The sequence below is a fragment of the Solanum verrucosum genome, unplaced genomic scaffold (genome assembly GCF_900185275.1).
Source record: "Solanum verrucosum unplaced genomic scaffold, falcon-dt-bn FXZP01000049.1, whole genome shotgun sequence".
NCBI lineage: Eukaryota > Viridiplantae > Streptophyta > Magnoliopsida > Solanales > Solanaceae > Solanum > Solanum verrucosum.
The window spans coordinates 5,239,953-5,256,839 of NW_026020221.1; the positions used below are offsets into that span (position 1 = coordinate 5,239,953).

The 16,887-nt window shown below is 29.1% G+C and overlaps 2 protein-coding genes across 2 annotated transcripts; one reads left to right on the forward strand and one right to left on the reverse strand.

Annotated features, from left to right (window-relative positions):
• Positions 1-2,896: 2,896 nt before the first annotated feature.
• Positions 2,897-7,461, forward strand: LOC125831314 (endoglucanase 13-like). Its single transcript, XM_049510513.1, has 6 exons — positions 2,897-3,133; positions 3,981-4,394; positions 5,096-5,182; positions 5,615-5,770; positions 6,178-6,465; positions 7,141-7,461. Exons 1-6 carry the CDS (start codon positions 2,939-2,941, stop codon positions 7,459-7,461), a joined length of 1,461 nt encoding a protein of 486 aa, XP_049366470.1. The 5' UTR covers positions 2,897-2,938.
• A 961-nt stretch (positions 7,462-8,422) lies between these two features.
• On the reverse strand, positions 8,423-10,762 carry LOC125831407 (em-like protein). The gene is made up of 2 exons (XM_049510611.1): positions 10,645-10,762; positions 8,423-8,586 (listed from the first exon to the last, which is right to left on the reverse strand). The coding sequence occupies exons 1-2, from the start codon at positions 10,760-10,762 to the stop codon at positions 8,423-8,425; spliced, it is 282 nt and encodes a 93-aa protein (XP_049366568.1).
• Positions 10,763-16,887: the final 6,125 nt, after the last annotated feature.

Consider the following 16,887-nt stretch of genomic DNA (forward strand, 5'->3'; position numbering starts at 1 on the left):
CCATGTAAATTAATTTGATGATTCTAAAAAGTTGGTATATACTTGATTAGATTATGGTGTTAGGCATTGCAGGTTTGGAACATATAACTAAAATCAACATTACCATCAATTAAAAATCAATTTCTTTTATTGTTCTATATCGCCAAAGAATTAATCACACCATCCATTAAATTGAAATCAACAAATTACCAATATTTTAACTATACCATCCATCAAAATATATACACTAAAACATATTACGGTTAATAACCAACAAATCACCAATTATTGTACCGGATCAGCTACCAAAGTATATTCCTTAGTACATATCACTATTTAAAATAACATATCATCAATAATTGTACTAAATCGACCACCATCCATCAAATTGAAATCAACAAATTATCAATATTTTAACTATACCATCCATCAACATATATACACAAAAACATATTTCGGTTAATAACCAACAAATCACCAATTATTATAACGGATCAGCTACCAAAGTATATTCCGTAACACATATCACTATTTAAAATAACATATCATCAATAATTGTACCAAATTGACCACCAAAGTGTACACAAAAAAAATGTGTTTAAAATTTTTCCGATAATTTATGGACCACATGATATAAATCATATTAACTATGATAATGCAGATCTTCTTCAAATTAACAGTTGTAATTTTTTATTTTGAACAAACAATCGAGCTCTTGACATCGATATACACCTTCATCAAACGAGGACTCTTTCCGGGAGCATTATCAAAAGCAACTTTCTTACTCATAATCGATCTATTCAAAGAGTAAAAAAAAATTGTGTTGTAAGAGATGATTTTTAAAAGAAACAAAGAGAAATATTGTCAAGAAGGAGTTTCAAAACTTTTTCGTGAAAAAGATGAAAAAAATGTGTGCAACAATGCATTTACCAAGGAAAAAAAAGTACATCAATGGTATTTCTTCCATGTAAGGTTAACATGAAAGAGAAAGTAAGATATTTATTAAAGAAAACGTATTCAAATATAATTGTGATTGAGATTCTAAAAATTAATTAAAATAAAAGATAAAATATGACTCCCAAAAATTTAGTCCACTAACCAATAAAATAGTACATAAAATCGTGTAGATTTTTAATTTATAATAAAATGTCATATTTGTAATTAAAATGTTAATGTTGTAAATAAAAAAACTAAAATAATACTAGGTAAATTAAGGTCTTAAATAGTATATTATTATAATTTTTCCTTTATGAAATCGCTCTGTTTTAATGTGTCGAAGTTCAACTCAAACGGCACATTCATCACTCCTAGTAATAAGGTATCTATGAAGAAATGTTCAAAAAAAAAAAATTGAACTCCCTTGTTTGTGTGGAACGATATAAGTCTATAATTGTTAATTTATGTTTATAAGTCTATAACTGTTAATTATAAATTAATTTTTCAATTCAAACTTTGAATTTTAAGATAGTTGAATTTTTTTTAAGGGATAAGTTGGTTATAACTCAAAATGAGAAGTGTGTGATATTTCCTTATAGATATTCTGTAATTAATGTAGAATTTAGATTTGAAATGAAAGGGAGTATTGTAAGATATTTTTAAAAACTAAAAAAGAAAATAAATATTTAAAATAGAAAATCGATCACAAAGGAGAAGGAAAATAAATTTTAACAGATCGACACGAGCTATGAATCAAATTCAATTGACCTTCTCACATTTTATCCTTAATGCGTGTTGCATTTCTGATGAGTGACAAATTAAATATGATCATTTTTAATCTCATCTAGTTATTTTACGGTATACCTATTTAACATTTTTTTAGGATAGTTGAATATTTTGTATCTTCGCTCGATTTTTTTTCTCAGCTCGATATTTGCTACCTATTTTGGCCCTAATTTATTCGAAGTTTCATCTCAAAATTTCACTTTAAAGATAAAGCGCCCCCACACAAACAATTTTATTTTTAATAACATCAAACATCTCAAATGGTGAAAACAGATTATCCATATGCATGGTACTATCTTTTTTTCAAGTTCACATGGGTTGCAACAATGTACTAATCTTTTCTAGTAAAATTCAAACTAGTCAAAATCTAAAATTTCTTTTTTTATAAATCTATTTTCGGAAAAAAAACTTTTTGAAAATCATATATGATAAACTCTAAATATTTTTTCTTTCACAAAAAAGGTATTCCACGTACACTATGCTATTTTTATTGAATTTTTTCATTTAAAAAAACTATATGTTTTAAGTGAAATTTTTGCTGCGTTTATTTCTTGTCTTCTCTCTTACCCCTAAAGTTAGATTACAGGATAAACGATTCATTGTTCCTGAATAGCTTTATTTTGAAATAATAATATATACATGATATTAATAAACTATGAACAAAATATATACGTTATATATTAGAATATAACACTCAAAATGGAAATAACTTAAAATCAATAAAGGAAAATGAGGAAATAAACCATATTCCCTTCGACTTGTGATGTTCCTCGACTCCAAAGTTAAATTAAATAAAATTTTAATCTGATATAAATAACAAGTGTGGATAAGTTTATTTATTTCTATCGCTAATATATTTGAATTATTTTTTTCAATAGTTAATATTGTCTATACGTGGTAGATAAAGATATTCTTTCCATTTTCCCAATTCATTAGTAGGATCCTCCAAATTCTCTCCTATTTTTTTAAAAAAAAAATGAATTTTGTGGCCCGTTCAGGCCATTTTATTTAATAAATAAAGTGTAAAAAATTCTTACCATTTTTACAATCTACATAAAGTACTTTCTAGAGTTTAAAAAAAAATACAAAAAATAATATATGTCTCATAAATAGAGTTTTTGTCTTAAATATAACTCTCAATATATATATGCTTATCATGCAATATCCTCAAACCATATAAGAGAGAACTCACAAACTAAAAAAAATTCTCTTGAATAATATAATTTTATTATTAACCATGTCTTCAACAAATAATTTTATGCTTGGTTTTTGCCTTGTGATTTTATTTGTAAATGCAGCTTCAATTGATTATGGAGAAGCACTTACAAAATCTTTATTGTATTTTGAAGCACAAAGATCTGGAAAATTGCCTTCTAATCAACGTGTACAATGGCGTGGAGATTCAGCCCTTAACGATGGCAAAGACGACGGGGTACGTAAACATTAGACACAGATTCAGAATTTTAATTTTATCATTTGAGTTCGAAATTCTAGAATCTTGTATTAGCCCATTTGATCATTTCTCGAGGAATCGGGTATTTGTGGTTAGTATTTTTTCTTAACTTATATATACTATTCGATTAGCCAAATTTTTTGAATTCAGATGAATTTATAGTTTATATAAGCAAAATCGTGGAAGTATTTTCTTCCTATAAGAGGGGAATCTAAAATCTAGAGTTATTGATGCACAATCGACACACATAAATCACACAAACATTTTTTTTTTTGCACAAGTACACACAAGGCCCTCTTTCTTGTATCAAAATTTAGTGTAACTAGAGAACAATCGAAAAGATTTTGATAATATATGAGAACGATTCATCACCATCTTCACGTATTAAAACAAGAATGTCGTAGTATAACGACTTCAACTGATTTGACTTTTTTCTGCATAAGTATATACAATCAGTATAATGGTTCAACTGAATTAATTATTTTTTAATTTGACTTAATCCATAAGTCCATTGTCCAAAAATAATAATTATGCTTGTATGCGTTTCTCTTTAGGGAGCGAACAATTAGCACAAACAACAATAATTATTATATGTCATATTTCCAAACAAATTAATTTCATAAGCGAATTCAAAATTTTAATTTTACGAGTTTCACATTTATTTATTACTCCTAATGTTAGTATACTTTTATTGATTTTTCACATATGCCTAGGTTTTGTTTCAAAAAACTCTAGATTCATTTGTCACTCTACAGATTATATAAATCTTCATCGATCATGTAATTTTATGATTTAACCTTCTTCTTTTTTTCAATTTTTCAATTAGATTGACTTAACGGGAGGGTATTATGACGCCGGAGACAACGTAAAATTTGGGTTTCCGATGGCATTTACGATAACAATGCTAGCATGGAGCGCAACTGAATTCGAATCTCAATTAAATTCAAAAAATGAACTGAAAAATGCTCTGAATGCAATCAAATGGGGAACTGATTATTTCATCAAAGCACATAAAGAGTCTCATGTTTTATATGGCGAAATCGGAGAGGGAATTTCCGATCATAAGTGTTGGGAGAGGCCGGAAGATATGACAACGCCGAGGAGTGTTTACAAAATTGATGAACAACACCCAGGTGCTGACCTGGCTGGAGAAACGGCCGCAGCTCTGGCTGTTGCGGCCGTTGCTTTTAAGGAATCTGATTCGGGTTACTCGAATCAGCTTCTTACTCATGCCAAAGAGGTGACAACTAAGCTCTTACTAATAGTATTTATATTTAAATTATATGCATTGATTATTTGATATAGTAATAATTTTAAAATTTATGCATTCGCTATAAAAAGATCTTTTCTATTTGTTTTTTTTTTATATTAAAAAAGGATATGTATTTTTTACTTGCAAATTTCAATGAATCAAGCTAAATTGATTGATTTTTAAAAAATATAAATATTTATTATTAAATAATTATATAAAAAAAACTAATAATTAAATTTTCAATACGTAATTAATTACATTAATTTAGACCCATAATAAATACTTTTTAAAGAAAAGTGTTAAGGGTCAAGTAAAAATGAAACGGACGGAGTAATGATTATGGGAATTGATTAGGTAATAAGTCATACTTACAAAACAACTTTTTTTGGAAGAGAAAAATAACCTTGTTCACATAATTAATTAAATTAAAATAATTAATATGATATGATATATACGTATAATTCATGTATAATCTATTTATACATTTAGAAAACAAATAGTAATTTATTCAATTATTTGTGTGAAGATTCTTTTTCTTTTTCTAAAAAAAGTATTATATGCTAATATTGGTCAATTATATTTATTTGATTTAATTCAGATTTACGTATTACAAAGCTATTTCTAAAGTCGAACTTCCAATAAACCTATTTGTTAGTCAAATGTTGATTAATTATTGCATTGTTTTGCAGCTATTTGATTTTGCTAAAAAGTTTCCAGGCGTGTACACAAGTAGCATTCCTGTGGCCGATAAATTCTATGGTAGTTCCGGCTATGAGGTAATCTCAATTTATATGACGATAGTTAAAATAAATATTTATGCTATTATATTATAAATGAAGAGTTGTATTGTCTCGTTGGTGATGTCAAACAATTAAACTATAAACTTAATTGTAACTACTTTTTCCGTTTCAATTAATGTGACATATCTAATTAATCTTTGAAGTTTAAATTGGATTAAATCAAACTTATTGTTTGACTTTCCAAATAGTGATATCTACCGAGTACCGTCAGACCTTACTATAACAACATTTCAATATTACAATCAAGTTTTTACTAAAATTGATTTTCACACATTATGGTATATTATTTGTTCTTGATAATAACGTTTCGCTATAACTGTCAACGATATTTAGACAAACATCGTCATTACTGAGAAATTTGATTGTATATATATATGTTTTTTCCCTTCTTATTTGGGCTTCAAACAGGATGAACTATTGTGGGCAGCTGTTTGGTTGTATAAAGCCACCAAAGATAAATCATACCTGGATTACATCAATGAAAAGTCCACTAGTTGTGGTGGGACCAGATTAAATTTTTCATGGGATGACAAATATATTGGTGCTCAGGTACTCATTGCCAAGGTAATATTTTTATATTAATATTAGCGAGTGACGAAATCAGAAATTCTAACAAAAATTTCTAGAATATCACATTTCAAAAAATCACCATTCCTTTTTAATCCATCCTAATAGTAAAGATATTTTTCTATAATTAAAAATAACTTTAATTTTATAATTTCTTTTTTTCCTTAACGAAATGACTTACATTCACATGTCTAAGGTTTCTTAAATTTTATGTCAAATTAAATGATGCTACATAAATTGAGATACAAAAAATGGCAGTTTTAGCTCAAATCCTGAATCCGCATCTTATTTGTATAGGCAAAGGAATGTCAATTGAACCATCTTCATCAATTAAGTCCATTTCATACGATTAGCGTACCGAAGTTAAACTCGTGTTTCGCTCACACATTATTAATTTCTTGCAGGATCTGCTGGAGAATAAATTTGCAGGGAATGAAAGTACTTTATTGAATGAATACAAGAAAAATGCAGAGGAATTTATATGCAATTGTATACAAAAGGGACATAACAATATACAGAAGACTAATGGAGGACTTTTATGGTGGGATTATTGGAATAATCTTCAATTTGTCACAACTGCAACATTTGTTATAACAACTTATGCAGATACATTATCTGCCACTAAAAATTCTCTACAATGCTCTAGTGGAAATGTGGAGCCTTTGCAACTAATAAACTTCGTTAAATCTCAGGTAATCTGTCTTATTTTCAAAATTACAAATCTAACAATTAAGTAGGCGTTAACTTGTAGATATTCTTTTAGTGACATGACAATACGAAAAAGATTTCCTACACCAACAATAGCATTAATAGTACTATCGATTGTTTCACTACTTTATATCTTGCTATTTTATTGTCAGATTTTCTTGCTATTTTCATATTTGTTTCTTTTCGGTAATCTAAGGATTTATTGAAAACACTCTCTCTATCCCACAAAAGTATATGTAGCGATAAGATTTGCATACATCCTACTAATCTACATACCCAAACCTCGATTATAGAATTACATTAAACATGTCATTATTAATTATTGTTGTATCGATGTCGGACCCTATTTATTCTTGCTATTTTGTTGTTGGATTTTCTTGCTACCTTTTTCATATTTGTTTCTTTTCTGTAACCCGAGGATCTATTGAAACAGTCTCTCTATCCCACAAAAATATATATAGCGAGAAGATCTACAACATCCTATTGATCTACCCAAACTCCAATCATAGAATTACATCAAACATGTTATTGGTAATTATCGTTGTATCGATGTCAGACCCTGTTTATAAAATTATACTGAACATGTTGTTATATCGATGTCTATAAGTAGAAAAATCTAGTTAGATTATCTTTACTAAAAACTTTCCAATTATTTTCAGGTGGATTATATACTTGGTGAAAACCCCCAAAAAATGAGTTACATGGTTGGATTTGGTACAAATTATCCACAAGAAGTTCATCATAGAGGAGCATCAATTGTGTCAATTAAAAAAGACAAAAAACCAGTGGGTTGCCAAGAAGGTTTTGATCAATGGTTCAATAGAAATGCACCAAATCCAAATGTTTTAGTTGGGGCAATTGTTGGAGGACCTGATAATAGTGATAATTATAATGATTCAAGAGATAATTATAAGCAAGCTGAGGCTGCTACTGCTAATTCAGCACCATTAGTTGGAGTTTTAGCAAGATTTGCTAGTTAGCTAAAGTGATTAAATCTTATTTAGATGGACTAAATAATATTAGGGAAGAAAGGTTAGTTAATTGTTGAATATGCTCTATATAGTTTCCCTTTTGGGTATTATTATTAGTATTTTCCTTCTATTTTTATTCTTCGATTTACTATTACTTGGTTAATTTTTGCTTCGTTTATATCGTACGATTTTTTGTTGTTGTGGGTTCCTCCGGAAGGTAGAAATAAGACGGCGTATACACTATCCCACCATACTATAAATTATTCTCATCATACCATATAAATGAAACTACACTATTAAACAAGTATATACGCCGTCCTACATGCGACTTGCTATATAGCATATAAATTCATCATATAACACATGTTTACTAATTATTAACTTTATAATAATTTAAATATCTTACTTATACACATCCTAAACTAAAAAATTGAAAATTGAGACCAAATATAAAAACACCATATATTATGCCATTTTAAAATTTGGCAACAAGCTATTAACCCGCTTAATTATACCAGCATGAGTTGTAATACAGTGATGAAACTGCTTCACTCTTAATCAGACATCTCAAATTTGAGTCTGAATATGAAAACTCTCTTGTTAAGAGAGTCACCCTCGAAATTTAATACAATCTAACAATGAAACAAATTAATTCCATAAGTATGATTATCTCCTCTCCAGCCTCAATTAGACTATATCTCCATCTCCACCCTTATAACCCTCCCCTCACCACCCTCATACCCTTAGGCCTTAGCTTCAGACTTTCTCGTATATTTTATGCTTACCTATCAAACACATGAATACTACAAAAATAAAAAAATAAATATCCATATACCAAATACACCCATAATGTACACTACACTATAGACGTAACATGTTCATTCAACCTCGATCTTTTTTTTTCTAACAAAAAAAAAGGTTTAAAAAGATAAGCACAATTATTTTAGTATCAACTTCAACTTGTTCATGATCAAGTTTTGGTTCTATACTTGGACTCATCAATCGGATCACCCTCCTCCTGGGCACGCTCTCCACCTGAGCCGCCGCTTGAACTGAACCCGCCTTTGCGACCCATCTCTTGGAACCCTTCTTCTCCGATTTGCTCCTTCCTCGTTTGCCCCCCTTGCCTCCTCCCTAGTTTACAGAAAAAAAAATAGAGAGAAATGTCAAAAACACGACTCAATTTATGTGAACTTATTTGTCTATTACAAAATTTACAAAATAAAAATATGTTACAATATATATTTTGTGTATATAATTATAAACATTATAATGCACGACTTATGTTGTTCTGAACGTATATTTAATATTGCAGTATAATTTCACAAATGATCACTTTCGTTTATATTTTATTACAACAAAATTATTACACTATTAATAAACGAAACAAATGATCACTTTCGTTTATATTTTATTACAACAAAATTATTACACTATTAATAAACGAAGGTTTGACCAAAATAATATAAATATAAAACAAATGAACAAAAGTAATACATATTCTTAAAAAGTAACCAAAATAGTATAAACATGAGTAACGTTTTATCTATTATTTTATTCATAAAAACTAACGAATAGAAAATAGGAAAACCAACTACCGTTAGCATAAATCGTTACTGTTGATAACGTAATATGAAAAACTACATTTTTGAAAAAGAGATTGCAGTTGTACTTGTAATATTTAATTCACAATATTTTTTAAAGTGCTAATTAAATATTTTAAATTTTTTATGTAAAATAAATTATATATATATTTGTGTGGTAATAAATCATTTCAATAATTGTAAAAATAAATAATTGATAAATGTTTTATTAATATTCATAAATTTTAAGTGGTGTTGATTAAATAATTTAAATTTTTTTATCCAAAATATCTCTATATTTATGAATTAAGATAAAGGTGAAAACAAACAACTAACTATACCTTGAAATATTTTTTAAATGACAACTATTTTGAACCAATTATTTTTCACAAAGACAAGTAAAGTGATTGAAATAAAATATAGTGTCATTTTTATTATTTTAAAAGTCAGTATAATTAAAATCTTATTAATTAGGTCAAATCTAAAACTACAAAAGTTACCTTGAATTAATTTTTTATTTACACCATTTTAAACATAGAGAAACTGATAATATTTTCGCAATCCTAACATATGCCAACAAGCATAAACATCGAAGAAATGAAATTATTCATATCCATGCTAAAAGTAAACGAATAAAGAAAAATGATAAATTTAATTGAAAAGAAAAAATTAGAAGGCAAGCAACTGACATAAGTTGAAAAGAAAAAATTAGAAGGCAAGCAACTGACATAAGTTGAAGCAAATTCGTTACTGCATGTTAATGTCCGTTCTTTTTTCACTTTTTGTCTGTCAATTTTTTATAAATAAAATAATAGGTAAAACATTACTGGTGGTAGCGTTTATATTATTTTGATTATTTCTTTAAAATGTGTATTACTTTTGTTCATCTGTTTTATATTTGTATTACTTTGGTCAAAACTTCTTAATAAACTTCGTCCAAATTTTACAGAAAGTTCCTAAATTATTTTTCGTAAAAAATATATTCAAACTATACCTAATTATCACAACAAATCACTATACAAATGTTTTCAATGCAAAGGTTTCCGATTCTTCTTAAATTCAGATAAAATGTCTTTATTTTTTCCTATTAATTAATTTCTATAATATTTAGATAAATTTAAATAACTTTTTTTAATGATAAAATACGGCTACGCGACTTCTATGGTATACTTGGATGAAGTTGGACGATGTTAAGTAAAGACCCTTAAAACGATACCATTATTAGTTTGATATATATATATTGCAAAATTTTAGATTAAACTCAAATATATATTAAGAAAATTATGTGTTAATTTTTAACACTCCAAGCAACATAACATATATAATTAAACTCTAAAAAATTATTATCATATTCGTGTTAAATTCTCTAAAAATATACTACTAATAGCAAATTTGACAGAATATGTTAATTTTTTAAAATTTTGACACATACATATATATATATATGATACGTGTTATTTTTGAAAATTTTGACACATATACATACATAATGATACTTTTAGAAAATTTGACACGTACATATGTATTATCCTAGAGGTATATTTTTGAAACCGTATCGATATTTTTTTGAAGAATCCGAACGTAACATAAAATTTTATGAACTAATTACCCTCAGCAAGGTGTTCTTGGGCTTCAAGACTTTTGCCACCTGTTCCTCCAGGAACCACAGTCACTCCTTCCCTTGCCTTGCGGTCCAGCTCAGCTCTTTTCTCTTGCTCTGTTGACATTTATTTTAATAATAATTTCAGTAAAATTTACTTGTTTGAGATTTTATTTATTTATTTAGTTATTTTTAATAATCTTTTGGGTAAGTAGTTGTCAATTTATAGAGGGGGGATGGGGCTTTAGAGAGTATTATGTATATCCATGTTGACACGTGGAGGTGACGTGGCTATTCAGAGATTACAGCAACAAGACAGCTCAGCAGTGGGTATGACACGTGGCAGAAAGGTGACTATGTGCTTACACGCTGTCACTGAGAAGCTACAGCTGAATTATTCAATTACGAAAAATGTCTTTATTTATGTGGATTTTACTAAAGGCGGATTCATTCAAAATTTACAATTTCATTTGATGAGTTTTGATTATATTATTTATATAATTATTAAATGTATTTTGTTAACACGTATATAAGCCAAAGACAAGGTAATTCAATTTGATTGAACTCGCTAATTAAATTATATATTTTTAGTAATCATATACCTATAATTTTAGTAATTATATCCCCCAAGGTCTAGCTCAAGTGGCAAAAGGTGGAGGATTTGTGGCTTAGGTCGCAGGTTCAAGCCCCACACCATGCAAAGCGATGTCCGATATTTAAATGGAGAAGGATAGAGGGGCGGGTCCATTATCCACCGAATTTAGAAGGCTGTGATTGGTCCAAAGAACAGGTCACAGACGAATTTCTCGGTTATAAAAAAAAAATTAGTAACTATATATGAAATTAACTCATGGTTATATTCTTGAAGACAGGAAGAAACATTATTTTTTATTAAAAAAACAACAGCTAAAGATTGATAATATTAATAATAATAATAATGACAAACCAAATGAAATAATAGTGTTTTTAAGAAATGTTCGGTTATTAAAAATTGATAATAACATCTAAAAGATTAATTGATGAGTAATTGTGAAGTATTACCGCCAGCGGGAAATTATTTTCCTACTTTTGATGAAAATACTATCATTAAAATATATATATGGAAAAAAAAGAAGAACATTAAGCGTGGCAAGAATTAATTAGCAGAAAACGAAATATCGTGTGAAAAAGAACTAGCTACAATAATTTATGTTCCCTCGTATAGAACACGTATACTCTAATAATACTTGCTTGATACTTTTCAACAATTAATTAATGTTGAAGCCACTAATTAATCACTTTATCACATGGTATGTTTACTAAAATTCATTTATATTTATATTGATATAGAATATAGAAAATGATTACACGATGTATAAACTACCACGTTCTTCCCAATCAAAATTAATTAAATATACTTCAATTTATATAAAATTTGGTCAACCATGCATATGGATGTACTATTCTTTTAGTTTCCTTATTGATATCCGTAATTATATTAGACTTCGATTAAATTTATATTGACATGTTGTAACTTGTAAAGTCTGTTTTTTTGAGGTAATTTTGTTCTCCCCTCTTATATATGGTACTCGTTTGGATGTGTCTTAATTAATTGAGATCCATGTGCGCAATGTATAAAAGTGGAAGCGCTAATTTTAAGCAGAATATTTTTCATTCTAAAAGCTTGAATTTGAAATCTTAATAATGAAAGATATCACGAGATCTATTCTATCACAAGTTCTTGTATTATGAAAACTTATTAGCATACCAACTAGCGAGACGTGTTCAAAATAATTATTCAAACATAAAAAATAAGGAGTAGAGAAATAAATAAAGAAATAGCACACCAAGATCAAAATATATAATAATAATAATAATAATTAAAAAAAACAATAAAAATATAAGCAACTTTAGTTTCACTTGTACGAAATCTTCAATTTGTGAACTGTTCAAAGTAATTATTGAAATAATAAAAAAATAACCAAACACTTAGGCACTTTGGCACAAAACAATAGTTATAATATAAAATAATAAAATATTAATTAGACTAAAACAACACTAACCAAACACTTAAACAACACTAACCAAACACTTTGGCACAAAATAATAGTTGTAAATTAAATATATTAAATTAAACCATAGTGAATCGGTCAAAGTTTATGGTGAACAATGAATTATTCATCAAAATGTTGCACCATTTTGAACACCCAAAATAATAATTAAAAAAAACAAGAAACAGTAAATAAAACCAAAAGAAAAGAAAAGATAAAAGACAAATTAAAACAGAGGCAGTTGAGACTATTTCCTCAATTTTGGACAAATTGGAATTGTTGTTAAAATTTGAATGAAGATTTGTAATTTTGAATATATATCATATACATTTATTTTATACTGAAGAATAATTCATAATTAGACAAAATATTATTGCATGTAGAAGCCCCACATATTTGAAACTTTATTTATTTATTATTTAAAAGTTGTTGTAATACTATGACTTAGCTCTCAATCCAACCAAGTTCAACCTTCTCAATGACTGAATCACCTAAACTAGTGCTTGTCAATCATGCTATCTTTAATTTTAATTTATTTTTTTAAAACAGTATTTTTTTCCTCAGATTAATTATTTTATTGTAACTCCTCAATTTGACCACCATTAAACTTATATTCAAATATAATTGTGGTAAAATAGTAATTATTTTTTTATTCTTAATCAAATATCTCGAATTTAAGTCTTATTAAGTGTATACGTAGATTTGACTTGTTGGATAGCCCCCTAAAATATGGAACTTCTTGATCAAATTTAAATTTTATTAAAACATGCTACAATACGAACACCGACATCCGTGAAAAAAAAAATTTATAACAAATTTACTTCATTTTTCTCTCTTCTAACTAATTTAATAGAAAGGTAAGTTTTGTATCAAACCTTGAGATTTCAATAAATATGTCACGAAAGAATAAAAGAGTTCTTGATAGATGAAACATTTTTCCTTTTAATGAAGCCTATATGCATGACAAGAATTTTAAAATGTAAAGTTTATGGACTAAAAGTTGTAGCTCTTTTAAGTTATTGGTGTCCAAATTAATAATTTATACATATTCGATGAATTTATTGAAACAAATATAGATTTTGGATTATAGCTACTATTCGATCAAACCAGTAAGTCTTATTCTAACTCCACTCCAATTTGGATTGATTGTGATAATAATTATCAAATGATTAGGGTTTTTATTTTAGTATGAAACATTGGAACAAATGAACAATAAAATATCTTTTTACATTAATATTTACTTTAGATCAATAAATATACGATACGTGTTTGGCGAGAGAGACTAATTTGATGACGAAGCAGGCAGGTAGAATCGGCCAAAAAAAGACGAAATGGCAAGGAAGAAACAAAGACCGAGTATAACAAGTTATAACACCTAATCGCCAGTTCAGTTACTTAATAAAACACTATAGTACTAAGTAAGTGTGAATTTTGTGTTGAATTATTTCATTTTAGTTTACTATTTTATAATATGAAAGCAGCCAGCCAGCCAGCCACACCACAGCCAAAAAGAAAAAAACGAAACGTGTTTGACCATTTAATTCTAATTTTTTGGTCTTATAAAAAGCATTTTGACGGCCAAATGGGCGTTCCCCCACTCTCACCTCATATTGCGTATAAACCAAATCTCTACTTGGATATTGTTCGGTAAGGAGAAAAATATTTTTGATGAAAAATATTTTTCAAGAAAATAAATATAAATTTATTGTATAGTATAAAAGTATTTATATATAATCTAGATAAATATAAAGATATGTAAGGGTAGAGTAGGGGTATAGGCAGTAGCGGATCCAGAATTGTTATTAAAGGGTGTAAATGATTCTAGTAAATTTTTTAATTATGAGACTAGTAGGACTAGAACAAACACATGACCTCAAAGAATCTTTACAATACCTTAAGAGATGTCAATACTTATATATATATTTATTAAATCAAAATTTAACCTTTAATACAATGTAATTTTCTGACTAAGAGGTGTCGATTGACACCCCTTCGATAAGGGTGGGTCCGCCCCTGAGTATGGGGTTGTGAAGGTGGGATGAAGATAAGTACGATAAGGGTGGGGAGGATATAATCAACTTGATTAGTTATTGTAACGACCCGAACCATCGTTATTTAGGAAAGGCAAAACGTCAGGGAAAAACTAGGTCATCATCCCGCCATAGTGGGCCAGTTGCCACTAGAGCGGCGGCGCCAGAGCGAGATGGATGGGACAAAACTTAAATAACGCGAAGTCTTATTTTCTCATTTTTCCTTAAACACCAAAAAGAGGCGAGAATTAGCCCAGAAACCCTCAAAAGGCTGCTCTAGGCTTGTGAAGGAAAGGAAAAAGAGATTTCTAGCGTAAGGATGTCTTAGCATGCGGATTTCTGATCAAATCCACCGTCATGAGGTCCGAAAACCAGAATTAGAGCCATAATTTCGTGCAGCTGCTTGGCGCCCAAGTAGGCTAGGTTTATTTGATGGAGTAGACTTAAATTTGTGTTCACTACGTAGTATGATTGATAATTGATGGTATAATTCATGTGTAGGCTTTCGTGCACCTAAAAAATGAATGGTTGTACCTGTATGCTTAGTGGTTACGTGAAATGTGTACCATATGGGAGGTTCTGTCATGTGGACTAGGTGTAGGTGATGGTTTGATTTCTTGTTTGTGTGATGTATGTTGGTAATTGCTTCATTGTAATGCATGTATGTAGGTGAATGAAGCCTTGTTGATCAAACATAATGAAATGAGTACGAATGAACAAATGTATGTCATGATTCAACACTTGATTGTATGATTATGAGAATGTACATATGAATGTGATTGTGTTGAATGGATCGAGTGTCACGTTCCGACACACTAACTAATCGGGTGCGACGTACCGACGCATATAATTGAATCGGGTGTCACGTCAGACACACTAATTGAGATCGAGTACCACGTTTTGGTACACTAATTGTTTGGTATGGGTTCCATGAGAGGCCTATTGATTCTTATATTTACTGGTTATTGAGAATGCGGAGTTGTACAATGCTTCTGAAACTGTTAGCTAAACTATAATTTTGTATAATTGCATTAAGGTGGTGTGCTCATTTGTTATATACCTCATTATTGAATGAACAGTGAATGGTCCGGCTCAAACCAGAATAAGATATGGTAAGTGGAGACTGAGGGTCCAGGTGTTACTAAGTGTCGCTTAGAGAGGTGGTTTGTGTTCTCGCTGTTGAGAATTGGGGGGTGATATGTTAAGTGTTAAGTAGTTAGGTACTACTCTGGTTGGGAAATTGTATGGAGATAGTTAATAGGCCTTGATAGAACGTACTATGGAGTCAAGAGTTGAGTGGTGAGGTGTAATACGTAAAGGTATGTCGTGATTGGTTGATCAGGTTGGTGGTGGTTACATTCGGAACCTCCTCCAAGAAGTAGAATGGTTAAGTTATGATCAAGGACAGATTGAGTAAGGGGTTAGAATTAAGAGTACTAGTATATGCTAAATGTGTTCGGGAATGATGAGGATATGAAGGTGGAGGAGTGAACAATCTTATTGCATGTTTCCTACTAGTTGATTTTCTTATATTGTGCGGTGGGTATCGGGTTGACCGATGATGCCTACCGGTACGTGTGGTTTGTAATGATACTACTCTTGTTATATCTTTTTGGCATAGTCTGGTTGCGTGATGTTTCATAGATGAAGATGAAGACAATTTCCAACAGCTCCTATTTTTCCTTCTATTTGATGGGAGCTGCGTCATTTGTTATTATGTTATATGTCTTGTAAATCTTAGAATATCTTGTACTTGTTTAGACTAGATCCCTAGGGTGTTAATTACTTTACAAGTTTTAACTCAAATTGTTGACAAAACTCCTTATTTTATAAAAGTTCTCATGAATGTTATTTTATTCCCATTTTTATTAATCTTTCGCATGTCTTAAATTGTTTGGGAATCAAGGGATCTCCTATTTAGGCATTAGAGTAGGTGCCTGCACGGTCCGGTGGGTTGGATCGTGACAGTTGTGCTATTTTTCTTACTTCTGCTAAGAAAATTATTTTTCTCATTTTAATGAAAATTAATTTTTAATTATTTTTACCAATCAAACATAGATTTTTTCTCCGCAACAAACAATCCCTTAATTTTATCCATTTTTTCTCCATTGGCCTTCTGAATTTGGATTTTTTAATCTTTCATAGAACTAAGAGGGTTTCACATAAATGAAATTTTTCACATAGATAAGACA

Coding starts and splice junctions, on each gene's coding strand:
- LOC125831314 (XM_049510513.1), top strand. CDS start 2,939: ATGTCTTCAACAAATAATTTTATGCTTGGTTTTTGCCTTGTGATTTTA. Junction 4,395..5,095: donor TTCTTACTCATGCCAAAGAG/GTGACAACTAAG, acceptor ATTGTTTTGCAG/CTATTTGATTTTGCTAAAAA. Junction 6,466..7,140: donor TAAACTTCGTTAAATCTCAG/GTAATCTGTCTT, acceptor AATTATTTTCAG/GTGGATTATATACTTGGTGA.
- LOC125831407 (XM_049510611.1), bottom strand. CDS start 10,762: ATGTCAACAGAGCAAGAGAAAAGAGCTGAGCTGGACCGCAAGGCAAGG. Junction 8,587..10,644: donor CCAAGAACACCTTGCTGAGG/GTAATTAGTTCA, acceptor TCTGTAAACTAG/GGAGGAGGCAAGGGGGGCAA.